Source organism: Prinia subflava, chromosome 2, assembly GCF_021018805.1.
Source record: "Prinia subflava isolate CZ2003 ecotype Zambia chromosome 2, Cam_Psub_1.2, whole genome shotgun sequence".
Classification (NCBI taxonomy): domain Eukaryota; kingdom Metazoa; phylum Chordata; class Aves; order Passeriformes; family Cisticolidae; genus Prinia; species Prinia subflava.
Window position 1 is genome coordinate 95,350,304 of NC_086248.1, and position 26,505 is coordinate 95,376,808.

Below are 26,505 nucleotides of genomic sequence, written 5' to 3' on the forward strand. Positions count from 1 at the left end.
GAAGCGCGGCCGCAGCCGCTGAGGATGCTTCGGGCCTGGCGGGCGCCGCCGCTGGCGCGGGCCCGGGCCGGCGCCGCCCGGGGCTGGGCGCGCCCCGCCGGCTCGGAGGCCGCGGCCGAGAGCCGGGAGGACTCCCGGTACCGGGACACGGTGCTGCTGCCGCGCAGCCGCTTCCCCGCGCAGCTCCCGGGGCGGCTGCAGCCCGAGACGGAGCTGAAGACGCAGCAGGTGCGGCCGGGGCCGGGCCGGTTCCCCGGGTGCGAGTGCCGGGAGGGGCTGCGAGCCCCGGGCCGCGGGAGGGCGGGGGTTCGGTCCCGCCGCGCAGGGCGAACTTCTGGCGAGTCTGGGTCTCGCCTGGCCCGGCCGTCCGGGCTCTTTCTTAGAAAAGCTCGGGTTCTTGAAGTATTTATGGTTTGGATAGTCATAACTTTGATACAGTTTGTTTTGGAGGATAGTGACGACCGTCCGGATGGTGGAGTGCTACGATAACAATCTCAGGCCTAATGTTGCTCCCTCTTCGGGCTTTTACGTACTTAAAACACAGCAATGTCTTCGCTTGCAGAGCTAGAAAAGTGTATTTGTTTGCCTGTCTGCTTTTGTTATAAATTTTACATCCAGGCTATTTGGAAGTGCAGACACTTGTAATGGTTTTGCTCTTTTTCTTGTTATTTCTACAGAAATGTGGGTTTTCAGAACTGTACTCATGGCAAAGGCAAAGGAAGACAAAACAGGAGTTTTGTCTGCATGATGGACCACCCTATGCCAACGGAGACCCTCATGTTGGCCATGCATTAAACAAAGTAAGCATTTACTTATTCATACTTTATTCTTGTGAAGTGGTAAAAACTTACTGTCGTGTAGTCAGTGTTCTCCATTCCCATTGAAATCAGTAACACTTCAAAATGTTTGGGGTTTTGGTAGTTGGGGCTTTCAAAAAATCAATGGTATGGGTATGTGGATTCTGTATGCTGCCATGTTGACATAGATACACCATACCCCAATATAAATACCATGTAGTGATTGCTCAGGGTTCATTTTCCTTCAGCCCTGAGATTCACACCATTACACTGGCCACAAAGTGAGAAAGACTCAGATTTTGAGCTGTCACCCACAGCTTCTCACAATCCCAGTGCCAGAGCTTGGGCTGCAGCAATGTGCTCTAGACCAGTGCTGTAGGTCCAGTTCAGTGTTTTAAAAATGAGAGCAAGTCAGATTTGTTCACTTCAAGTCTTGCAAGTTTATAAACTGCACCTGTCAGTTAACACTGGTTGTGAACTCCTTGGATCAGAGGTCCTCTAAGGTTCTGCCAATGTACAAAATGATAGTCAAGAAAAATACAAAATGCAGGGTCTTTGGATCACAGAGTGGTTTGAATTGGAAGGGACACTAAAGATGATTTAGTTCCAGACCCTCTGCCGTGGGCAGGGACACCTTCCACTAGACCAGATTGCTCAAAGCTTCATCCAGACTGGCCTTGAACACTTCCAAGTTTGGGGCATCCAGAGCTTCTCTGGTCTTAAATATAAATTTACCCTGGAGCTTCTGATATTTGTATTTTTTAAACAGGAAGAGTTTAATTACAAATGTGGCTGTTCCACGTGGGGGAGCTAAAGTGATAACAGACCCTTATGGCTTTTCAGATTTTGAAAGACATCACCAATCGCTTCCATGTGATGAGAGGTTATAAAGTGCATTATGTGCCAGGCTGGGATTGCCATGGATTGCCCATTGAGCTGAAGGCACTGTCAGAAGTCAAAGGAGCTGAAAATCTTTCACCAATGGAAATTCGGCAGAAAGGTAAATAAAGGCTTTTAGGCTTTATTGTGGCCTTTTCTATTAGCTGTTGGTGACATTTTCTGTGATCACTGGATGTATTTGCCAAGCAGATAGAGCAGGCTGGAATCTGATGAAATGGGATAATTTTCACACAGGCTTAATCTGTTGCTGTAATGAGCATGCAGAGCATTGACCCTCGGTTTAAAATAAACAAAAGGAGGGCAGGGGATTTGGATGCCTGCTTTGATTAACTGTATAGTGGCAGGAAGCTGCTGTTTATCAGATCAGCATCCTTTTGGGTTTCGAAGGCTGAATTTGTTTAGGAACTGAAATGATGCATGTAGAAGTCAGGCTCCTTCAGGACAGCTTGGCTAAGTATCACAAGGGGGAATGTATTTGTTGACTGTCTTTAACAATCCTACAAAACTATACGGGAGATCCTTTTGGAGAAAGTCTGCATTATATGGGAACAGTTTTGAAGAAAAAATTTCAAATACAATACAGGTTGGAAGGCATCACTGTTCAGCTGCAAAGCTTTTTGTAATGAGCAATTGAAATTGTAATTGTAATGAGCTTTAATTTGAAATTGTGGTAGTGGAATGGACTAACTTATTTTCAGATGCATGTTACTTTGAATATTTTGGATCAACATCAGCAGAGAGAGTTAAATTTTAGTCTGTTACTGATTTTGAGAAATTTTTCATCCTAACAAAATATGTTTCCCCCCTCCCTTTCTTAAAAAGAAAGTTTATAGTCTAAAGACACATGCTTAATGTTCCTGTGTTAGTGAAAAAAATGCCATCCTGGATCCATTCACTCTTTGCAGTCGTTTTTTCTAACAACCTATATGAAATATGTGTGGATTGTGAACCATAATAGTCAGGGTATAGGTTCACCAAATTCAGCTCTGGCTTTACTAAAAACAAATCAATAGTGCATTTTAAGTGGTATTTTATTGATCTTAGTGTGCTAAACCATGTGATTAATGGACCCATTCCCTTCAGCCAGAGCGTTTGCAGAAAAAGCAATTGAGAAACAGAAATCTGCCTTCATTCGCTGGGGTGTGATGGCAGATTGGGCCAACTGCTACCTTACATTTGATCCAAAGTATGAAGCAAACCAGCTGAGAGTCTTCTGCAAGATGTATGATAAGGTATGTTGTATTTCTGTGGAAGTCTGTATTGATTTTTCATGAGTTTTGTTTCTCCTAATTTCGTTTTTTCCCCTCCCTGTCCTCTCTAGGGTTTAATTTATCGGGACTATAAACCCGTGTTCTGGTCCCCTTCAACAAAGTAAGTGAAATCAACTTACTGTTTTGTCTTCAAAATTTTAGCAAGGATGCCCATAGCTTTTGGTGTTGCAGTGTGTAACTTGTGTTTGATGTGTACCAGAACAGCCCTGGCTGAGGCAGAGCTGGAGTACAACGAGCAGCACGTCAGTCGCTCTGTGTACCTGAAATTTCCACTGCTGAAGTCGCCGCCTAAGCTGGCTTCTGTGATAGGTATGACTTCTCTGTAGCTTCAGAGACTTTGATGGCTTTGTTTTTTGTTAAAACTGTGAGTAAAGTACTTCTAATTTACATCTGTAGATGGATCATCCCCTGCTAGTGTGCTAGTCTGGACCACGCAGCCTTGGACTGTGCCAGCCAATCAAGCAGTTTGTTACATGCCAGACGCAGCGTAGGTGTCTTTCACTTGGTTCAGTTGTCTGTGCCAGTCCTTACTGGGATTTAAATTAAAAATTTAAACATTAAATAAACATAAACATTAAACGTTTAAACAGCAAAATTAAAACATTTTGGACTGACATTACAGTTTCCTTTAAGCATCATTTTCGGGTTTTGTTTGGGGTTTTTTTGTTTTAAGCTTTGTAAGCTTTGTAAGCTTTATTCTAGATCTACTAATATTTTAATTTCTGCCTACATTTTTATTAAATTATTTCTCCTTCATGAGGCAAGGCTACCTTGAAACTTTTGAGATTAACGAGTGAATTTGGCATGTAAAATGTCCTTGTCTGTCTTTTAGAGATGAAGCATTTCACAGATTGGTAGCTTTGTGCTGTTTGTAGTTATTTAGTGTCATAAATGCACTTTTGTATTGCAGATACTCAATTGTAAAATGTGCAACGACTGGACAACACTTCATCCTTGCTGCAGACAGAGTTGAATCTACAGCTGCTGTTCTGGACACACAGTTTGAGGTTATATCAACGTGTAAAGGTAGGTTTTAATATTGCTAATCTTAAATTGCTCAGAAGTCTGCTGGTAGGTGTCTGAAAACTCCTTCAGTTTTGATGCATTAAATGCGTCTACAATTTGAGAATGTGCTTCAGTGAAATAATACAAAGAGGAAGAGGAGTCTGTCAGATTTACTGTTGGTGTATTGTAGCTCAAATTATCATCCATAGGTTTCAAATGAATTCTTAGACTCTGGATTCATGCTTGGAAAAATGAAATGTAGAGTGCAAGTCTGTTCAGTATCAAAATCTTAATTACACTGAGTGCAGTTTCTTTCCATCCATTGTTGATGACAAGGGGGGATTAATTACAATTATGACTGTTGAGGTATTGTAGATGGCTGTTGTCTGGAGAAACTAAAGCAGTTGAGTTGGCATCCTAACAAACTGCATAGTGGCATTTCTTAACAAGCAGGCTTGGGGTTCAGTGTCATGAGTTGGGATTTAGTGTGTCATTTGTGAGCTTTGTTCATTTGCCTCAGTCACTGATTCGGTGCTGGAAATAGGCATTTGTGTAGGAGGTGAGGAATCTGTTTCTATGACTTTTTGTTTTCTTTTTCTTTTTTGTGTGTGTCTTTTCATGCCTTCTCTTTCAGAATACGTCTATTTTTTACCTAATGGTGAAATTACTGGGAGTATTTTTTCTCACAGCTTCCACCTTTCTGAATCATGTGATTTACAGATAACATCTAAGAGTAGTAGAGCTGAACCTTCTTAAAAAGAAATTTCATACTGGAACCTATTCTTTTTAACTTCTCATATATTCAGTAACTAATTATATTTGTTACTTTTCTGTATTTGTGTTCATAACTATGTGATGGTAGTTCTTAAATATGTTCATTCTAGGAGAAAATCATTCTGTGAACACCATTTTGTCATATGGTACATTCCTGAGGCTCTATGATTCTTGACTTTCAGCAGGGCTTTAATAATAATATTTCTTCTGTATTTTTTTTAACCATTTGTTCTTTTGCTGCTCTCTGATAAAAGAAGCTGAACGCGTGAATTGTTTCTCAATTTTATCCTGTGTTTGTATTTTTCAGGTGCAGATTTGGCAGATGGTTCTTGTGCTCATCCCACCATTCCTGGCAGAGTCTCTCCCCTGTTACCTGCAAATCATGTGACAATGACAAAAGGGACAGGATTAGTTCACACAGCCCCAGCTCATGGTATGGAAGATTACAGCGTAGCTTCCCACCATCAGCTACCCACGGTACTTCATCTTTTCAGCTCTTGCTCTTGATTTCCTGCACCTGAGTGACTGTGTGCCCCTAAAATTGTTTGTTTTCATTTGTGCATAAAACTTGACAATGGTTTGAAGCATTCACAGTAGTGTGAGTATCACTAATGGCCTGCAGGAATGCAAGACTGACCTTAAAGGAATGTGTATCAGGATAAAAGAATGAACTTTCCTTCTGCTAATTAAAACTTACAGGGAGGTGTTAGAATCAGGTTTTTCTGCTTTTTGTGTGGTTTTGTTTTTTAAAGGAGAACACAGAGAATGTTTGAGATATTAACTCTCACTACTCAGAATTGCCTTTTACATGCAGATAAGTAAGTCACCAGTTATGTAGGTCACTGTTACTTTTTTTTTCAGCAAAGCTTGTTTTAAACACGTACATAAATACAGCTCATTTATGCATGGCCAATTTGTGATTGATGGGAGTGAAGATTCAGGATATGGGGCATGGGGAGGGTTAGGTTTGCTTTTATTTTGCACTGTTTATTTGAAGAGTCACTGAAATACCAGTGACTGTGACGTGTGATAGCTGTGGCATGTTTGCAAGTGCAATGGTGCTCGTTTCTTCTGACACCTAAAATCACTTGCCTGGTAGATTAACTGCAGCTCACTACATCTGAGGTGTACTTAAATATTTTGTTATTAGTCAGAAAAGGAGTCACCCAGTAGAGTACTTAACTCACTTTTGAATGTCAAAAAGATAATAAACTGCCACATGGTATTTTATTGACCTGATTAATTCATTTATTTTCAGGATTGCCTTGTGGATGAAAGTGGGTATTTTACAGAAGCAGCAGGTCCTGAACTTAAAAACAAGAATGTCCTTGAAGAAGGGAATGAAGCTGGTGAGTATTTGATGTTTGACCATTTGTTACTTCATTAGTTACAGTCCTGCAGGTATATTTTGAGAGTTTGTATAAACTGGCCGCATTTTGAATATGGATGAGGCATTTCTTGCTAAGTGTTGATCATGGAAAGGACTGAGTTGAGGTTAACAGCAGCCATATGTTCAGATTGAAATGTAATCCTGCCTCATTTTTTCTCTCAGTCATCAAGATGCTTCAAGCAGCTGGGAGTTTGTTAAAAGAGGAGAAATACGTGCACAGTTACCCCTACGACTGGAGGACTAAAAAGCCAATGATTATTCGTGCCAGCAAACAGTGGTTTGTAAACACAGCAGATGTGAAGGCTGCAGCACAGGTATGGAATTTTGCTTTCTTATGAGACACTTGAAGACAGCTGATGCTATTTGGAATCAGCAAAAGCATCTTGCTGTAGCTCCCTCCAGAATATGTTCTTCTCTAGGATTTAGGAACAGTAGTTGAAAAGTTTTCATTACTTGTTGAAGTGAAATATGTTATCAGTCTTTTGTCTATGTTGATATAATCTAGGGTAGCTACACTGACTGGTATATTTGCTCATTGTATTTACAGATGTAGAAGTTTCTTGGAGCTGCTGACTTTTTTTCCCTAAGATGTTTTTAAAAATACGATGTTTCAAGGAACTAAATTACAGGAGACAATTTTATCGCTATTAAAATTAGCTTTTTTGTTAGGCTAACCTTGTGTGGCCAGACATCTTTCTTTGCTGCCCTATGGATTTTGTCACAGTCCTATTTTAAATAACTTTAAAGCTTGGGGTATTTTGGTCTTTGATGTTACATAAATCCACAAAGAAAATTCAGACCAGCACCTTAGGGTAACAGTGATTTTATTCTAATGAGGGCATGAAGTGTATGTTCCATATTCATCTTTATTTGGAATGGGTGAAAACGCAGTGGTTACTCAGCAGGGCTGGGAGTGAGTGGTAGCCCACGACAGTTTGTATTAAAGTAGATTACAGTACAGGATACAGTCAGCTTTTAAACTTGAGACTGAGTCACTGATGACATTTTTAACTCCTTTTTATGATGTGTCTGCTAGAGAATCAGAGAACTGGGGTTTGGCTGGGAAATACACAGTACATGCAGTGTTCAAAGAAGTTATTGAAGAGCAGCAGGCAGTTGCCTGAGAATGTGTTGTTTGATACTGGCAATGGGAGATTAGAACTGTACCATATTTTACTGGCAGCATAAACACTACTTGTGGGAAAGCTGCAGCACGTTCAGCAGTTCACTGTCTCCCTTATAGGATGCACTGAAAAAAGTGAAGGTGATCCCTACATCTGCAGTGAACAGGATGCTGGAGATGCTGGACAGAAGGACCTTCTGGTGCATTTCACGGCAGAGGTGCTGGGGCGTCCCCATTCCTGCTTTTTATCAGAGGAGCACGGGAGAATGCCTGATAAACAGGTACCTGTCCACCTTAGACACTGAGCAGTGACAGAAGGAGCACTGTCTGTTGTGCTGCAGTTAATGGTGTTAGAAAACTTATTATTATTTCAAGTAGGAGTACATGCTTTAATTTGCAGTTGTTTATACACAGATCTAATTTAGCTGTAAATTACAACAACCAGAAACTTGTTGCTGGAAGTGGCTTGTATATAAATAATAGGAATCAATTTACTTAGATACTTAAGTTACCTGAAAACTCCCCTTGAGATTAATTGCTGCTGTCATCCCTCATCTTCAAGGAGCTGACAGTCATGACTGGCCTTTCCACTTAAGCAAGCAGTGAAATGCAAGTTGTGGTTAGAATAGATGGCAGCTGTAATTGTAGCACTGTACACTGAGCAGTCCAGGTACTGTGTCAAAACAGCTTTTTGCAGTTAAGTGACAATGAGCTCTGTAGTGGAATAACCACTTGGTTGCAGAATAAATAAGTGCATTTTGTTTCAAAACAAAATTAGAAGGTTTTGAAGACCAGCCTCAAGTGTAACTGACCCTTAGCTATATGATTTGGTATGTCCAAGTATTCAGATGCTAGCCTAATTCTGCCATCTTTTGGTTAATAGTATCCAGATACTGCAAACAATGCATTTCAGGAATTCTAGACAACATAGTGCAGAGGAAATCCAAGGTATGCTTTAAAACGAGGAAGCTCTACCAAATGTGATCCTTTTCTGTCCTGTAAGGAGATACAGAGTTCTGCTTTTACTTCTTTGGGGAACAGAGGTTTTCAGTTGTGAACACCTCTAGGAGGTGATTTCATAAAAAGAGTATTGGGTAGTTCCACATTCATTGAATTAGTTCCATAATTTTTTCTGCCTTGAGACATGCTGATGTAACTTGGTTTTGTACACCTTAACCTTCAATGTTTTGTGAAAATTCATAATAAGTTTTCACAGCTTGAACACTGTTGCAGATTTTTTTTTTATTCTGGTGTTGAATAAATGTGCTGCAGGAGTCCAGCATGTTTTCCAGAGGCTGTACTGAGCACACAAGCAGTAGATAGTAGACAGTGGTAGGTGAGGCTCCGGGTGTGGAGAGCAGGGAATGGACTTTAGACAGGTAGTCCTTAGCTTCACCTGGTGTGACTGGGTGTGTAGGTGCAGAGAGATGTACTTTGGCTCTCTCACTGTAGGCAATAACTGTGAGAAAAGACCACAATAGCCACAGTGTCATTTATAGTGCCTGGATAATGCTGGCTTAAACGAGGAAGTAAATGGGTGTGGGTTTGTGGGGCGTAAAACCATTTTACCTGCAAAAAAGTATGTGTGTGTGTCTGTAAAAAATTACTATTTCTGAGGAATACTTTCTGTGTTCTGGTTGAAAAGTAGGCTTGAGTGTGTGTGTTGCTTAAAAGTTGTTAAATATGTAGTTTAACAAGAAAAAAAGTGTGATGAAAACCAGTCCAGCAGCTGGCACTCAAATATGAAGGGCACATGAAGCAAGAGCTCCTTCTGAACACTGAGGAGGTGGGACAGAAAGCATTTGAAAGGAGGGATGTGTGAGAATTCCTTTAGGTTGTAGTAAAATCACCTTGAAAGGCCATGACCTGTAGTAAAGTCCCTGCCTTTTGTGAGTGCTCGAGCTGTGTGAGGTGATTCCCGGAATTGGCAAAATGAGGCAACCGCGGCGTTTTGGTGTAGTGAACTCTGCCATAGAGTAACACCTCCACCTTTGTGGGTAGGTGTTGGCCCAGCAGTCAGACTTTAGGGGAGTGAACAGAGGGACAGCATGGCATGTTTGGGTAGAATTGATCTGGGAAAGAAAGAGGGACATTTGGAAAAAAACCCAGACATACTCAATATGCTTGAAAAGAGATTTATTTCATTTGGCTCACAGCTTCAGACACTATTTGCAGCCAGTACTCTTTGCTTCTTACTTTATACTTACTCTCAGTGGAATTTTCAGAGGAAAGTGTAAAGCAGTCATTAAATATTCTAGAAAGTTTGAGCTCAAGTATTTGTGAAGTTAACTGTCGGAGACTTCTGTAAGTGGAGTAGAGGTGCACAGAATATTGGCCTATAGAAGTGACAGGCAAATCCAGAAAACAGTCTGTCAATTCATAGGTCATTTTCCTGGACACCAGTTCTTATTGAAAAAAGCAGCTTAAGCCTGATTGTTTTGTTACATTTGCATTACCATTTTGAAAATCATATTACAACAGGATACTGACATACTTTTAAAGAAGTTTCATGCTTAGATGATGTGAATAATTAATATAATTGAAACTCCAGTAAATAACTTGCATTTCAAAACATGAGCTGTTTTTAACTTGAATGCCGGATAAACAACCTTTCAGTAGCAGCTGCTGTGGAGTTTTTGAGTGACTATCAAAAGTAACAGCATCTCCACTGGAAGTCAGTGTAGTCCACATGGAGTTGCTGTTACATATGAGAGCACCAGTGGTCGATCTTGAGTGATCCTGTTCATGTGTCACCTGTAAAAAGACTTGTAAAAAGAAAAAAAAAGTCCCTAAAATAAACTGCTGTCTCCCTCTGACAGCTGTCCCTGAATTTGTCACATGAAAAGCTGCTGAAAGCCCTTCTTTCTAGGTGGAACTGCTTTCTCTAACAGTGTTTTTGCCACATCAGCAATCCAGCCTTTTTAACTTGAAAACCAAGAGGTAGTTTGTAATGTTTGATGCAGAATCTCCATGAGTCTCCTCATGCTGCTGTGGCTTCCTCCATAACCCGGTAAGAGTTTTGATCCAATGACATTATTATCTATGGTTAGAAATTTAATATACCAATGATATTTAAATTCTTTTATGGAGAGTATTCTGCATCATATTATGACCAGGAATGTAAAAATTATTATTAAAAACCCCTTATAGGAAAGAGAGAAAAGAGAGAGCACTTTTTCGTTATTGCCGTTTTCCGTAAGAATACAGAGGTGAGATTCTGTGGGATTTTTCTGCATAAATGGAGAAAAAGGACTTTAATTTAGATTACATGCACAAATAGATGTTTATGCTGCGTGACACCTTTCAACATTTAATAGATTTCAAGAGAAAACTTTCTCCATCTAGAAGAAATTCTGTAACTCATGGAAAAGAAGAAAGAGCTCCAAAACTAAAATGTGAGAATTGTATTTCCAGTAGTAGTTGAGCCCAGATAATACATGTGAGAGACATACTTTAATCTGATCTCACACAATCACTGCTTTACAAATTCACTGTTCAGACATTGGTAATAAATAGTAGTATTGCAAAGATTGTTCTAATGCCTCACAGCTTTCTCTGCTTCCCTGTGACTTCGATTAACACGTAAATTAAATTTCCGAAAAAGAAAAACCCAGCATGTTTTTGAAGGAGGTCTGTCCTGTGCTCTAAGTTGTTTTTTAAAATAAGAAGACATTTCAGTGAATTGCAATTAATAACTTACCATCCCTCAAATACTTACAGCTGTAGTATCGACTTTGTTGTAAAGCAGAAGATAACTTTCCCTCTTTGCTGCTCTTGGAAAGGAGATGGAGAGAACATCAGGCTCTGTATTCTCCTGCTCCTGACTGTACCTTAATGCTGCCTAATTTCTGTTAACAGATTAAATAAGTGTGCAGCATAATCAATATCAGGCTCCCGGGTGATTGGCTGGAGCCGGGGTAGCGTGAATTGCCGTAGGGGTGTCGGAGCGTAGCAGGGACACGTAATGCAAGTTCTTCCAGATAGCCTCTGAATACAGGGCAAAGTTTTACAATGGCCTTTATGGCTCACTCGGGGAATTATCATGCTCACCTTGAAGGCTGCAGATTATAAAGTGATGAGTAGTTATTTGAGCAAGGTGGTTTTCACTTGCACCTTACAGAAAAGTGCTCTGCAAAGATCCTACTCCTTACAATGCAGATATCTTAAATAAAATACTTCTCTCTTGTGGTAAAATTAATCATAAGGATCCTGCAGAAGTGCAGAGACAAGTACAGGGGTTGTGTTTGTCTTGTGTTTTTCAAACTGTAGGAGAAAAAAAAGATTTGTTGAAAAGGTACTCTGGAAATTTTTCATCTAAACTACCTCCTCTTATAAAATGCTTGTTAATGTTCACTTATAATCCGTAGGGAAACACCATATAGGAGAAAAAAACTTGCACTGCTAAAATATATTTTTTTAAACATGATGTGAAACTGTGATAGAATTTTGAGAATATTGGTCAATAAAAAGTTAACTTCACAGTCCTTGACTCCATTTCTTGTAAGTGATTGATAACAAAAAATCTGACCTCCTTTTACTTATCTGAAAACTTTTATCTGTAGCATAATTGCACCTGTTGGTTCTTGTGTAACAAAAATGTCTTATAAGAAAATCTGCTCCTCATAAATTAATAGTGTAATCTTTGCAATGCATAGCAATACGCTTGATAAAAGGTTAGCTCATATTATATTTTGTGGGAATGGTGTATCTACAAGGGTACACAACTCTTGTGTGACATTGGCAATACTTACTGTAAAGAAAGGCAGGCATTTTATTATGGTTTCCTAAGGAAGAGTAATAGCAAGGGTTTATTTCCTTCTTGTTTCTACCCTCCCCCCACCTCTGATGGAAAGGAAAAATTGTTTCTTAAGAGTATATTTCTATATGTTAATTTTGGCCTTTAGTTGGATTTATCACATTTATAATCCCTCCAAATATTGATATTGTGAAATACCTGTTGAATATTTTAAAAATGTATAGGTTGAAAATTAATTCATCACTGGAGTTTATGTCCCTCCACTGAGGCGTGTTTGCAATATGAAAAAGTTATGTGGGAGACAGGCTTAGTTCCTGTTTAAATTTTCCACTTTACAGGATGTGCTGGTAGCTTTTCTGTACTAGTTGTGGGTGTGATGCCTGATCAGAGAATTTTTCTGGCTCTCACTGAGGCCAGAGCCATTAGCTGAGCACTGAATTACTTCTTGCATGAATCACTCAACATACACAAACATTTTACATGGTAATAAACACGTCTGAGGGCAAATCATCCTCCTTTTAATTTAGCTACTGTTGTCTTCTGCTGGTTAGTTCCATGGGTAAGACTTGGCCAGTGAGAGGAAGGCATTGAAACTGTGGAGAGAGCTCTTGAAATCCTCACATGAAGACAACTGGTTATCCATAACTGTCTTCAAATATACCCTGATAGTGTATGTGAGAGGAATCCAAGGTGGAAAATTCTGTTGGCAAAGAGTGAAAAATAATATTGTGTACTTCTTTTTCTAAAATGTTCCTGGGTGCTGCACTATCATCACTGGTAAAGGTCAGGGTGTAAATCCAGTTTTGTCAGTGGAAGGTACTGATCATGCAAAGAAAAATTCAGTGGAATAGTTTAGTCCAGGCTGAGGCAAATTTCTTTGCTCCTGCAAGCTTTCTGAATTTGAAGATTTAGGGTAAAGGAGGCGAGACATAAGGGTTGCACATCAGCTATCTGCCAGAATTGTACCAGGACTGGGGTTGTTTTTTGCCTTTGTCTTGGAGAAGTAACTCTCACAACTGGAAGCATTGCCAAACAGGCCTCTGTGCAAATATTTCTGGGAAGAAGTGGTACAATTGAGAACTGGAGCTCCTCACTGTTGTTTTAGCAAGATAAATGTTAGCAGAAACATTACAAAGCCATAAATTGTGTCCTACAACCAACAAAGTGGAAGGTGAATGATGCCCGTGCTGCTTTGAAAGGGGCAGAGTGGTGGTGGTGCCAGCTGGATGTCCGTGTGTCAGTGTTGCTGCTTAATGGCCTTTCCCTGCAGACAACCTGCTGGGATGTTCTACAAGTTTATTTCGAGAAGTAAATTGATTAATTGATGGTTGGTTGATTGATACAAAATTGATGTTCTGTTGTTGCGATTTGAGCAGTCAAGAGCAAAATTGGATATTCCTCTTGCCGTTGCACCTTGTGTCCTGAACTGAGGTTGTTTGTTCTACAGCTTCTTGGAGAACACGTTTTCATGCTTAAACCCTGTGTAAGAGTCCATGAAGTGTTTTAGTGATGTAGCTCAGGTTATTAGCAGTGCAGTAAAATACTGTGCTGAAAACCAAACACAAAACCCTGCGATGACTGAAGAAGATCATGTGCCTTCTGTGTTTTCAAGATAATCATGCCAGATCATTATTTTACTTTTTCCCTTTTTGCAATACTGTGTCAAGAAATTAGTTAACTGATTAAATCTTAATTTCTTGAGTTACAAAGAAATCTCTGGTGGCCTGGGTAACACAGCAGGTTTACTTTGAAGTTGGCAGGTCATGATGATCTCCTTAAATACAGCAGATGTCTTAAAAATCACCCTTTTAGCAAGTGCTCTGTGGGTCAGAAATTCAGAGTGTGTGGGGTTCCTCTTTGGTTTTTTTATGATACCTTAATTTATGTCTAGACTTGGCATTAAGCAATATTAAAAATCAATTACTCATAGCCTTACCTACTGGGGCCAAGGATTGAATGTATCATAAATAGTGCACAGAACTGCACACCTTGAGATTGCCTTATCTGTTCAGATCAGAAAAAATACTTAGTTAACTTTTTCATTTTTCTCATTTCCGTAATATCTGTTTATTTCAGGACCTTTGTCCTGCCTGGTGCTGTATGATATGAACTCATAGATTGCCTTCAGAGTGTACATTGAATGGTTTATTATCCTCTATTGGGTGCAGAATTTTCAGTTTCTTACATTATTTGGATTAATATGTTTATACTTAATACAATTTTAAAAAATATATTGCTAAAATGGGGGAATTCAGGCAACTGGAAGCCTTATCTATATATATAGATATATAGATGCTACTTGAAAAGCCATCATTTCCTCACTCCTTTCCACATGAGTTCTCAAGGTCTCTGTATCCAGTAGGAAAAATAAACCTGTTGTTAAAAAGGCATTTTATTCCCCTGATATTTTGAGGGGAAATAGTTCTGCAGGTTTTTTTAAATTCAAGGTCAATGAATAGCAAATCAAATGGATTTTAGAAGTTTTCAAGCTGCTGGCATCTTTTCTGATTGCCCCAGTTATGGAGCATTTGCTGAAGATATTTGGAATCCATGTGGGGTTTTGTGTTGTTCAAATCTTCCCATCTTGGAAGGCAAAAATAGAAATTCTTTAATACAGACAGGAAGCTCTGTGAAGTCTTGTCTCGATTAGAAGCTGGGAAATGACAGGTTCAAATAGCTTGGTCTGTGTATCAGTGTCTCTCCCTGCTTTGGGTCTGGGATACTTGTGGGAAAGTGTCATTAACTCCTCCATTCATAACCCCCTTTTTTCCTCCTTCTAACCCAGTGGAACCATCACAGATGTCATCAAAATAGTGGAGCAGCAGGGGACAGATGCCTGGTGGGCCCTCCCTATCGAACAGCTCCTGTCAAAAGAGGCTGTAGCAAAGGTAAACTTCTGACTTCAGGCACAGCAGGTGCCCAGGACAGTTGAGTGATGGGAAATAATAGAAAAACTTTGTTTATTCCCATGGTACTCTTCAGTCTTGTGCCCTCATGAGAAGGAGTATTCAAAAAGTGAGATCTGAGTAAGGCAGAAGACACACAATTGGATTTGTGCTGTTAATTGAGGGCAGAGATCTCCATCCTCCTCCTCTTATATCAGCAGGAAAATGACATCCTAATTAACCAAATTATGAGCACAAATATGTATTGGGTCTTGGTCATTAAGATGGATTAGATTTTTTATTTAGTTCTTCCTAACATTTTATTGTTCTTTAACAATTGTGTACTTAAGATGTAGTGTTATTGTGCCATCTGAGGTTTTCTTTGTAATTTTTCCTTGCCCTGCCTTGGGTTTCCATCAGTAATTATCTGAAAACTCTTGTCAAAAATTACCTATGTTATTTTGTGTTCACTCACCAAGTTAGTAACAGAACTTGTACAAAACTGATCCAGAAACTTGCTTTATTTCTAGCTTTGATGATACAGAGTATTCTATTTGCATTATTTAATAATTTTCTCTCAATAGGCTGGTGGTCATGATGTTTCAGATTATGTCAAGGGACAGGATGTCCTTGACATTTGGTTTGACAGTGGAACTTCCTGGGCTCATGTTTTGGAAGGTAAAGAACTCCTGTGTTAATCCTTCTTTTAAAATACTTGGAGAACAAAATATAACTGTTTTGTGTGAACAGTGTTGATGTCAGCAAAACTGAGGCAGATTATGCCAGCAGCAGGCTGGCTGTGACTTGTAAAGCTGCTTTGGCTTGTAAAGATAAGGATTTAATGTTGGCAAACTCATTTTCAGTACAATTAAAGTCGAGGTTTTTCTAATATTCTGCTCTAATGATTCTGCCATGTGGTTGTACTGTGTAATTGCTAATCACATCATGCTTGTTTTGAGTGGAGAAGTATCATGGCACAGACAGCTGAGTACTTTGCTGCTAGTTGGTGCCTCTTCAATTGTTTTTAGTTAACAAATTTCAGTCTGTGCTTGTCTGTGCTATTTGAAGCAGAATAACACTGAGATCAGCTGCTGAGTCCAAGTAAATTTTATAATTTAAAAGTGTAGGTGTGTGTTTTCACTTTTGGTTGCTTTCAGTAACTAAAGCAGTATATTGTGGCTTGAAATATTTACACCTGCTATATGCTATTTATTGCTCCTACTGCCAGTAGTTGCTACTCAGCAGGTAGCAGACAGATATTTGTATAAAAAGATGTAAAATATACACTGTTTGCCTGGAGGATAATGCAAAGTCAGGAGCCCTTTCCACTGCAGGAGTCTGGTCCCATACATCAAGTCTGTTGGACTTTAAACCCTCTGTACACAATTGCATGATAACAATCTTGTGGAATTATAAAACACGTTAGTACCAGAGTTTTATTTCTTAGCAACGTGGTCAAGTAGCAGTACCATCAGCAAACATTAATTTTCTAGAAGACTTCTACATATACTGAGGTTTATGCTCTTTAAAAATGTTTCTGGTTTGATTTTGAAAGGTATAACAAAGTAGTGGTATTTTATGCAGTTACAAACTTGCATTGTTAAAGGGCTGAACACCTCAGGCTGCAAAAGCTACCTCTAATCCTGTGTAAAGGAGAGAACTTCTCATAAGGAGGAGCAGAATCAAGACTCTGGATTCATTGTTAATTTGTGTAAAGCTCCTATATGGATTCTGGAGTGTCTAATAAATGTTGGGATTATCACAGTACAGACTTCTTTTTCATGAAACCATTACAAGTTTCTCTCCTCTACGTAGTCCTCTCTTTTCCTGAAATTTGCTGGAGCTTGTTGTGTGTAAGGCATCTTGTTCTGCTGTGTGACACAGCTGGGGTGGCCCCAGTGCTGTAGAGGCTGGGGACTGCCTCACCAGCAGTGTAACCCCCTAACCCTGTTTATTCTAGAAATGACACAAAACCTGCATTACCTTTTTGCTGTGTAACTGAGGCTTCCAGCCACTGCCAGAAGGGAAGTACAGTCTGGGATTCATATCAAATTACTGGTTTAACTCACCTTTTATGAAACTTTGCTAGAGAAGTTGTTGAATTAAGAGTTTTGTTATCTATTTCCCAAATACACTCCAGTTTTTAAAGCTTTTTGCAGAATTTTTTTCCAACATCAGTGATAATCAGCACAGCTTACAGGCAGGCTAATTGGTGAGATTGTTTTCCAAAGTACTCTTGGAGAAAAAAAGATGAAATTCATGGAGAAATCCCAGATTGCTTAGAGAATGTCATAATGGGAAGAACTAACTTTGTGGTAGGAGGTGAGTGAGAGCCGAGGTTATTGCTGCCTTCTGATGTCAGTGTTGGTGGCAGAGATTCTTTGACAGCACAAGTTACTTTCAGGGCAACTGCAGGATATAAAAGATGGCTAAAACTGAGACTAATGTTTGTTTCACTCTACTTTGAACTCAGTTGAAAATTCTAAATCAATGATCTGTTAGTAACCAGCAGCAATAACAGATGTTACAGATTTCCCTGTCAGTTCCAGTCCTGTGAAAATAATTCTTTCTCTCCAGCTTCTTTGGGACTCAGGCAACTTGGGCCTGACTTTTCAGTGCACTTGACCCAGCTATGTCTGAGCTTACTAAAGGAGATGCAGCTATTACAAAATGAATCCCTTTACCTGATGGCCACACAGATTACTGACAGCAAATGCAGCAGGTTGGGAAGGGCGTGAAGAGGAGCAAGAAGAGAGATTCTGCTGAATTTAAAGGAATTGCTCAGTGACAGCCAAGCCCAATGGTGTAATTCATAGGTTACATTACCTTTTGCCCTTGCCCAGTCCTATCTGTAATGCTTGCCCTGCTACATCTCCTTCCAGGGACTGGGCCTATTTCCGATGGACCTGGCTTAAAGTTACATTTGTTCCATTAAATTATGGTTGGCTTCCTTTTTCCAGCCTGGCTGTGCCTAAGGTACCACTTGTGGCTAAATGACAGATTAACCAAAGGGTTCTGTGTCAGCAGTGTGGCAGGTGGGAAGGTGCAACCTAGACACCAAAATCAGATTTGTAGTCACAAACCCAAAATTGTACAGCTACAAGTAGACTGTGTGTGAAATAAACACCACTCACTGGCATCACTGAGAGCAGATCCATAAGTGCAACGTTCTCTGAAATCCCACTGCCCCTAAAGTTTCCTGGGGATGCTTTTTGCTTTGTTAATGCTCTGTTTGCCTAACACTGTTCTCACTGAACAGTTTATTGTTGTGCCTTCTCATCCTGTTTTTTTCTTGCTACACATGCCTCAATTTTTTTTTTTAAGAACTGTTTTATGCAATGTTAAAATTTAAGTCTAAAATGCTTCATATGTGGATATTTCACTAAGCATTTTCACTAAGCTGCTGTGAGGCAGAAGAGTGTTAATCCACTGCTTCCAAAAAGAAAGTGTGGTAAAGCAAAATTTTGTTCAAAAGCATATGCTAATTTTAAATACTTAGTGCTGTGGTATCCAGCACTTTTTCTGCTGTTGTTCTTTTGCTTTGAAGTTCAACCTTTTGACAGAGCTCATTTCAGTAGCTCCTTCTGGAGCATCCATTTAAGAGAAGTCCTTAATATCTTAAAATTCTCCTACGTTTTCCTCATTGGCAGAGTGCCATCTTCACTACAATCTTGAGATGATTCTTTTGTAAAATATTTCCTGTAAAAATGCATACTGGACTTTATTGTGTTGTGATTTGCCACTGGTCACAGTCACACAGCTTTTTACCCACAGTTTTGTGGGTATTGCAATGATGGTAGTTTTCAACATCATAGCTTTTTTTCCCTATCTTATTGGCTAATGTTTAACTGAATGAATGTGATTATTTTACAACTTGCCTATCTAAGTGTTTAAACTTTTGTGCTGACTGAGAGGCTTGAATTTATCTTAGCTGGTTCATTCCTGGCATTAAAATACAATACGTTTAATCTAAAAGTCAAAGTCTGTAAGATCAAAGATATGGAATCTTGAAATCCAAACCAGAAGGATCATAAATCGTAATTCTCTTTAATGACCTATGTACTATACCTCAGTTAAAATAAACAGCAGAGAAGTCTCTTTGGGGTTGTTGGACATACTTCTCCATTTACAAAGAAAAAAAGAGTGAGCACTATTATAATTAATTTATACATTACAATCACAACTTCTACAAAACTGAGAAAGGGGAGCTACTTATAAGGCAGGTTTTGAATATGCAAACCCCATGTTTGTATTTTACAGATAAGAGGTTCAGGCCTCTGTTAACTTTGCAAGCACCAGTAGCCAACTTGCCAGATGTACTAGTTCCTGTCAGAAAAGCCCAGTCCAGTTGCTGTTTGTAATCAGTTGTTTGTTGAAATTCTTCTCTCTAAGTTCTAACTACTGGTGTTTCCATGAAAAGTTCACTTCTCTAAAACCAGTGGCTAGTAAACTAGTTGTAAGTAATCAGTGTGTGTTACAGATTTTCTAATGTTACTGTCTTTCTTACCACAAATACTCTTTTTTTATCTTGTCCTCACACGTATTTTTGCAGTTTCTTAATACCAAGGCTGCTCCTTATTGTACTTCTAAACCCTAGACCTTTGTAGATTTCCTTGAATGAACCAGCAAATGTGTAAAAACCATAATATCCACCCACACATTTTCCCTGTGCTGCCTGGAACTGTGTGGCCTTGACCTTTGTAATGTTGAACTTCCCTTTATTGCAGGATGGATCTAAATATCGAAACTTCCATTAAGTTAGACAAATAGATCAAGTGTGTCAGCAGCAGAAAGAAACATTGTCTCAGGGGTCTTAGGAAGAGAAAGAAAGGAGATAGTGAACAAAAATTGAGTAGAGAAGCTTCTGTCTGAATATTGAGAAAGCAACACCATCAACCTGTAGAATCAAAACTAAATTCGTGACAAATGTGTGTATGGTTTTGCACCTTTGTAGGCTTTGACCTGCATGTTCTGCTGTTGTTCTCTCTCTGGTGACCTGCCTGGGATTGCTTAGGACAAGGAGGGACTTCTTGAGTCAACAAGTTTTGTACCTTTTTGTACAATGACCGAATTCCACCAGTAAAGCCATTTAAACTGTGCTGTCCTCTCTCAACCCTCTGGAATAGCTGGGTTTGCTCTTCTGCCTTTAATGTGCACTCAGCTAATTCCCTGCCTGCCTTGTAGCCCAGTTTTCCTTTAAAGTACTCAGTAGCTCCACTTGTTCTTCCCTAGCATTCCTCTTTTTTTCTCTGTGTGTATTTACAGGGAATAATACTTCTACTCAGCTTTCACAAGAACAAGCTAAACCAGGCTTTTTCAGATGCCTCTATCCCCAACAGGCTTTCTTGTTTCCCATGGTGTCCTAACTCTTAATCTTCCTGGAATACCAGTGACCAAAAATGTAAATTCTGTCCCAGGTGAGCTGTGGTCACTGCCAAAGCTTCCTGTTCTCCTCTGTAAATGCCTTTCATGGGCTGCTTGGGCATGTTACCTCTGTGCCTTGTGCCCTGAGTAATTCCAAATGGAGAAGCTTCAGATGGTGGCATAGATTTTTATTAATTCCAAAGTATGTGAACTTTTCTTGGGTATTCCAGTTTGCTTAGGAGTACTTGGAAAGTATTCTGAGAACTTCTGAAGCAGTCTGAGCGTGATAGCTTCTTTTCATAATTTATTATTTAGTTTCAGAGAGAGCAAACTTATTTGTTAAATTCTGGAGTGTGGCAAGTTTTGGATTCTCTTCAGAATTGTGATACTAATGAATCCCTTGTATCATAGTTAAGGAACCACACACCATTTAGAAAAGTAACTTACCTACTGGATTTAAAAAGCAGAATAAATGTTACTAATCACTTCCAGAGATTTTGTGTGCTAATTGTTTTAAGATACAAGGTCTGACATTTCAAATAAAATATTCTGGTTTTAAAGGTGGAGAGCAAAGAGCAGATACATACCTTGAAGGAAAAGACCAGCTGGGAGGTTGGTTTCAGTCCTCTCTCTTAACCAGTGTGGCAGCAAGGAAAAAGGCACCATATAAGTAAGTATGTGATTGCAAACACATTTCCAGTCCATTTATTGAACACTGGGCTTTTGGAAGTGTGCACAGTAGTGTATAAACAAGGGAAATCAAACCAGTTGCAACTATCTCATTCATGTTCTTACATTTTCAGTATGCAGTTTTTCTCATATTAAACTTTAGTTAATTTACTGTTTAACTTTTTTCTATCATAATTCTAATAATGTTTTCATTCTTAGTCATTTAAGAATTGCATTATCAGATACTTGTCTGGCTTTTTTCTGTCTTTCCCACTCCCATAATTAAAGAAATTATTCGGGAAGCGCAGTGTGCAAATCTTCCAAGATCACTGACTTGTGAATTCACCATTAGGCTGTAGGGAATTGGGAATAGCTGTGTGCTTGTGTTCTGCTGGAGCTGTGGCACACCATTTATCTCCTGGAAGATGGGAAGCATAGGGAAGGGAAATGCAGCTCAGTTGCAAGGAGGCTGTGCAATTTTGGGAAATGTATTGGCTTTAGAAAGTAAATAACACTTTAGTCTTTAATTAATCTGAAATACATGTGGATATCTAAACAATCTGTTGCTTGCACAACAAAATTAAATGAGGAAAATAAAGTTGTTTGCTTTCCTTGGATGGTAGTACAGGGTATATTCATGGCTGGTTGAACTCAGGGGATGAAGCCTCAAGCTCACCAAAACAGGGGCTTTCTGTGTGCTTTGACTTAAGAATATCCTCCTTAGAAATCTATTCTTAGCATAGATTCTTCCCTGGGATTTTGTTTTCACTAAAACCTTTCCTGCAGGACTCTGGTGGTTCATGGCTTTACCCTTGGCGAGAAAGGGGAGAAGATGTCCAAATCTGTTGGCAACGTGGTTGACCCTGATGTCGTCATCAACGGAGGCGAAGTAGGTCAAGCTCCTGAGTTTCTCCCAACCTTTCACTGCCAGATTCTGCAGCTGTCTTGTGGCAGAACTGTCAGGCTCCTCTTTGGCTATACTGCAGTTCCATTTGGCCGGACTGAAAACCTTGAGTTGTGCTGCTTCTGCTGTAGTGCAAGAAAACCCCTTACCTTTGTTCTCTGCTAAGAGAAAAGATGAGTATGCAGAGGGTGTGGAATGATTCCATTTTACCAGTGTTAATGGAGTAATGGAGAAGAGGAATGATAAAAACCAAAAAAAAATTAAAATACTGAACCTCTGCTGTCAAACCGACTGAAGCCTGCCATGTGCGGCTGGCAGTGGAGCAGTCAGATGTCACAGCTGCACCTCAGCAATCTCTCTGCTCTCAGGCTGTTACTGACTCTGGAAACTTCCTTCCATGGTCAGGAAGGTTGCACTGCCAGAGATGCTCTGCATTTCCTTCCCTCCCCAGTCCTGCTGTTGCTCTTTCTGAGGCTGTTGAGCAGATTTTGCAGCTCACTAGACAACAGAATCAATCCTTGCATGACTTGCTTATCTGATTAATTAAAACACACAATTGTTCCTGTTCTTTCAAAAAGGAGAAAAGCCGTTTTCAGAGTTGAAAACAGTCTAAAAGGGAAGAAAAAGCTATGTAGTTTTAGATACTAACTCTGTTGTTGAAATGGTAAGCATTCAAAGGATTTAAGGCTTCAGATGAGTTTCTCTTGCTTACCTGGGTTCTGGCACTGCCTGTACAGAGTGCTGTAGGTGTGGGTTGTAGCCCTCCTGCTAAAAGAGGGGGAAGCCTCCAACCACAGCAGCCTCTGGGCACATGGACAGAGTTTTAGGTGGGGCTGTGAGGAGCAGGAGCTGGACTGGATGATCCCTATGAATCCCTTGCAGCTGGAGAGGCTCTACAGCTCTGTGCTTTCCTGTGTGCCCTCAGGATCACAGCAAGGATCCTCCGTACGGGGCTGATGTTCTGCGCTGGTGGGTGGCGGAATCCAACGTTTTCACAGAGGTGCTGATCGGGCCCGTGGTGCTCAATGCTGCCAGGGATGACATCAACAAGGTAAGAGCCACCAGTGCCAACACTGTTCATCCCAGGGCCTCTGTGTATTGCCTGCAAAGCTTCCCAGTCTTTAGACTAGAGAAAGCTTTTCCAAGCTCATTTAGGGAGGTACTACTGCTTTCTACAGCTGTGGGACAAATAGTAAAGCGTGCTGAGAAAAAGGCTCATTTTGCAGCTTTGTGCTTTGGAAACAGCCAGTTTTTATTTTTCTGTGGGTCCTTTTGCCATGTGTTCTTCATGATGTCTTTGTAACTATTCACACAGTCATTTTGAAAAGTAATCAATTTTAGTTAATGATGGAATATGAGCGTTTTGTGTTTCATCTGCAAAGGCTGATAATGTTGAATTGCTCTGGGCCGTTCCAGCTGCGGAACACGCTGCGCTTCATGCTGGGAAACGTGGAGGGCTTCAACCCAGAGACAGATTCCATCCCCCCTGCAGAGATGTACATAGTGGATCAATACATGCTGCACTTACTGCAGGAATACGGCAGCAAGGTAGGGGGGAATTGCCTTTAGATGAACATGTGTGTAATATTTTCCATTGGTTATATTTCTTCAGGTGTGTGAGTAAAGTGTGTGTGTCAAGCAGGCGTATTACAACCACTAAGGATCCTTCAATGCAGTGTGCGCTCCCTTAAGCCCATCTCAGTTTTTGAGGAAGACTTTTAACATTCTTAACTTGGACATCAACCAGATTTTCCCACTCAGATTAGAAGTCTTTAAAAACAGTTAAAGATAGATATTGAAAAAAACAAACCCAGAAACTAGAGTTTTGGAAATTTGCTGTTGTACAGAACTTTGTCTTTTCTGTCACTCAGAACCATTCTGCTGAAAGTATGGACATAGTTTCTGGGGTTTCCCTTTTCTTTTCACTCAAATTTGAATGGAAATTATTTCTTTGGCCTGTTAACTGACTTTTTTCCCCCTGCAACAACCTTTTAAAGTTTCTGCCAGACTTTATGCCACTCCTTCCATTTTCTGTAAGTTTAGTTTATCAGGGGCTGTCGTTGTATGCTGTGTGATGCAAACCAAGGCACTGTTCTTACCTCCCTCTGCCAGGTAACAGAAGCCTACAAGCAATATGATTATAGCAAAGTTGTTCGACTGCTGCAAGCATTCTGCTCCAAAAGCTTGTCTAACTTCTATTTCAGCATGATCAAGGACAGGTGAGTTCCTTCCTGCTGCCTTTAAAAGGGGAAAAAGGGAAAGGAATGGGTCTGAGATGGAGGCAATAAGGTTCCAGGTGAATGCTGAGTGCTTGTCAGTGTTGTGCTCTCCTCTGTCCACTGGCAGTACTGAACACTTTAAAAGGTCATCAAACAAGCAAATTTAAAAACAAATGAATATTTAAATACAGAGTCCTGGATCTATATTTCTACCCAGAAAGGGTGTGCATCTGAATTTGGGAAGACAGGAGGAAGGGCTTTGAGCAGTTAGCTGTACAACTGAATGCATTTATCTGGTTTGTTAGACCAGTAAAAGCATCCTAAGGCTGTGACAGATCCCTGTGTGAAAGTGCAAGGGCTGTTTCATGGCATGGGAGGGGTGGTTACACTGATCTTCAGTTGCCAGAACAGGAGTAGAGGAGGAGTGAGGGGACAAAGAAGCTCTAATGCTGAGGTTTACAGATGAACCAGAGCAAAGGGCTGACAGCTGCAGGCTCAGCTCCCTGAGGACAGATCCTTTCTCCCCAAATTAACATGTAGAGAATCTCCTTGCCTGTGACAAACTCCTTTCCTGTGGCTGCAGATGGTCCTGTCTGTAGGGACTATCTGTGCTTGCCTAGGGAAGGGCACTCCTTAGAAGGACTGGCTGGGTCAGACTTCTGTATGTCCAGTGGCACTCCCAAAAGTGTGGCTCTGGAGCAGAAACATGAGCCTAGGAACAGTTCCCAGCTTTCCCTGCTGTCTTTCAGGCTCTATTGCGAAGAAGCGAAGGACCCTAAGCGTCGTTCATGTCAAACCGTGTTGGCAGAGGCCCTGGACATCGTCGTCCGCTCCTTTGCGCCCATCCTGCCCCACCTGGCAGAGGAGGTGTTCCAGTACATCCCTTACAAGAAAGGTAAAGCACGTACCACTGCTAAGCAATTCCTTCAGTGCACTAATTGCACAGCTACAAGGAATACAATTCCAGAAATGTGCCATTCTTTTTTATTCATTTCATAAACACTCCAATAAACTAAAGTAAGAATTGCTTTGTTTTGCTTTCAAGACTCGGAGGGTGTGTTTCGTACTGGCTGGATTAATGCAAGCTCAGCATGGAAGAAGCCTGGCATTGAGGAAGCAATAGAAGGTGCATGTGCAATGAGAGACTCCTTCCTTGGGTCCATCTCTGGCAAGAACTCCTTGGAATATGAAGTCATCATTGTAATTGAGCCCGGATTGCTGTTTGAATTAATGGAGGTAAAAAATGCAACTAAGACCAGTGTTGTCTGTGTGAAAACTTCCTTCTGCTTTGTACTTACCAGAGAACCACAGAGGGGCTGAAGGTGGAAGGCACTGCTGGAGCCTGTGCTCAGGCAGGCTTAGTTAGAACAGGCTGCCCAGGCCTCTGTGCAGTTGGTTTTTGGACGCTTCTGAGGAGGGAGACCCTGCCAGCCCTCTGAGCTACCTGTGCCAGCGTTTGCCCACCCTGACAATAAAAAATCAGCTTTGTGGTGTTTGGAGAAGGGTCACCTCCACCCTGCTGGCAATGCTCTGATAGAGCATCCTAAGGTGGGATGCTGCTGGCCCTGTCCCTTGGGAGAGCAGAATGCTGGCTCAGGGGCAGCTGCTTGGCCATCAGGCCCCTTTCTCTTGGACACTGCAGTTCGAGTCTGTCCTCCTGCTCCTGGCAGGAGTAAATCAGACTCTTGGCTCAAACCATCCACCCTGATTAGGAGCCACAGCTTAGTATGTATTTTATAGAATGGATGGTGATGAAACAAAAGCAAGTTCCAAGTCTGAAAGCTCTCTGTCCCCCAGGCACTGCAGGCTGAAGAAACTTCCAGTGTTTCTCAGCTGAATGAGATAATGATGGCTTCCCAGACAACCCTGCTGAGCGAGCTCCCCCAAGAAACACCTTCAGATGCAAACATCACGAAAGGGACCTTTCTGATTAACTTGGAAGGTAAGAGAACCATTCCAGACAGGCTCCTGCACTACAGCACAGGGTTGTTCACAGCTTGGGTCTTACCTGCAGCTCCAGCCTCTCTCTCAGCAATGCCATTTTCTTTGACAGGTGGTGACATCTGTGAACAGTCCTCATACAAAGTTATAGCCCGACCCATTGCCAAAGCAAAATGCCCTCGCTGCAGGAGATACACAGCCGAGTCCGCAAGCACTCCCTGCCCACGGTGCCTCCAAGTCCTTGCTGCTGCAAAGGCGAGCACGTGAAGACAAAATGCCTATGCAAAAGCTGCTCCAAAGCGGCTGAAGCAGCAGGTCTGCAGACTGGAACCTGTAGAAGCAGATGCTTAAGCCCCAGCCTGAGCAGGAGCATCATGCATTTTGGGGAATGATGTGTGTGTGTATATATATAAATATATATATATATATATACACACTACTTGTGTATATCATTTTTCAGCTTAATAAAAGGGGTGGTTAAAAATAACCAACTGATGTACTTGATCT

The 26,505-nt window shown here is 40.7% G+C and overlaps 1 protein-coding gene across 1 annotated transcript; it reads left to right on the plus strand.

Moving 5' to 3' along the window:
* Positions 1-21: 21 nt before the first annotated feature.
* IARS2 (isoleucyl-tRNA synthetase 2, mitochondrial) lies at positions 22-26,502 on the plus strand. The gene is made up of 23 exons (XM_063391069.1): positions 22-228; positions 678-800; positions 1,641-1,797; positions 2,781-2,929; positions 3,019-3,068; positions 3,168-3,277; positions 3,365-3,455; positions 3,879-3,994; positions 5,055-5,224; positions 6,006-6,096; positions 6,300-6,451; positions 7,381-7,541; positions 14,802-14,904; positions 15,486-15,579; positions 20,827-20,935; positions 21,721-21,823; positions 22,764-22,889; positions 23,255-23,386; positions 23,951-24,057; positions 24,807-24,952; positions 25,103-25,293; positions 25,855-25,999; positions 26,111-26,502. Exons 1-23 carry the CDS (start codon positions 25-27, stop codon positions 26,263-26,265), a joined length of 2,985 nt encoding a protein of 994 aa, XP_063247139.1. The 5' UTR covers positions 22-24; the 3' UTR covers positions 26,266-26,502.
* Positions 26,503-26,505: the final 3 nt, after the last annotated feature.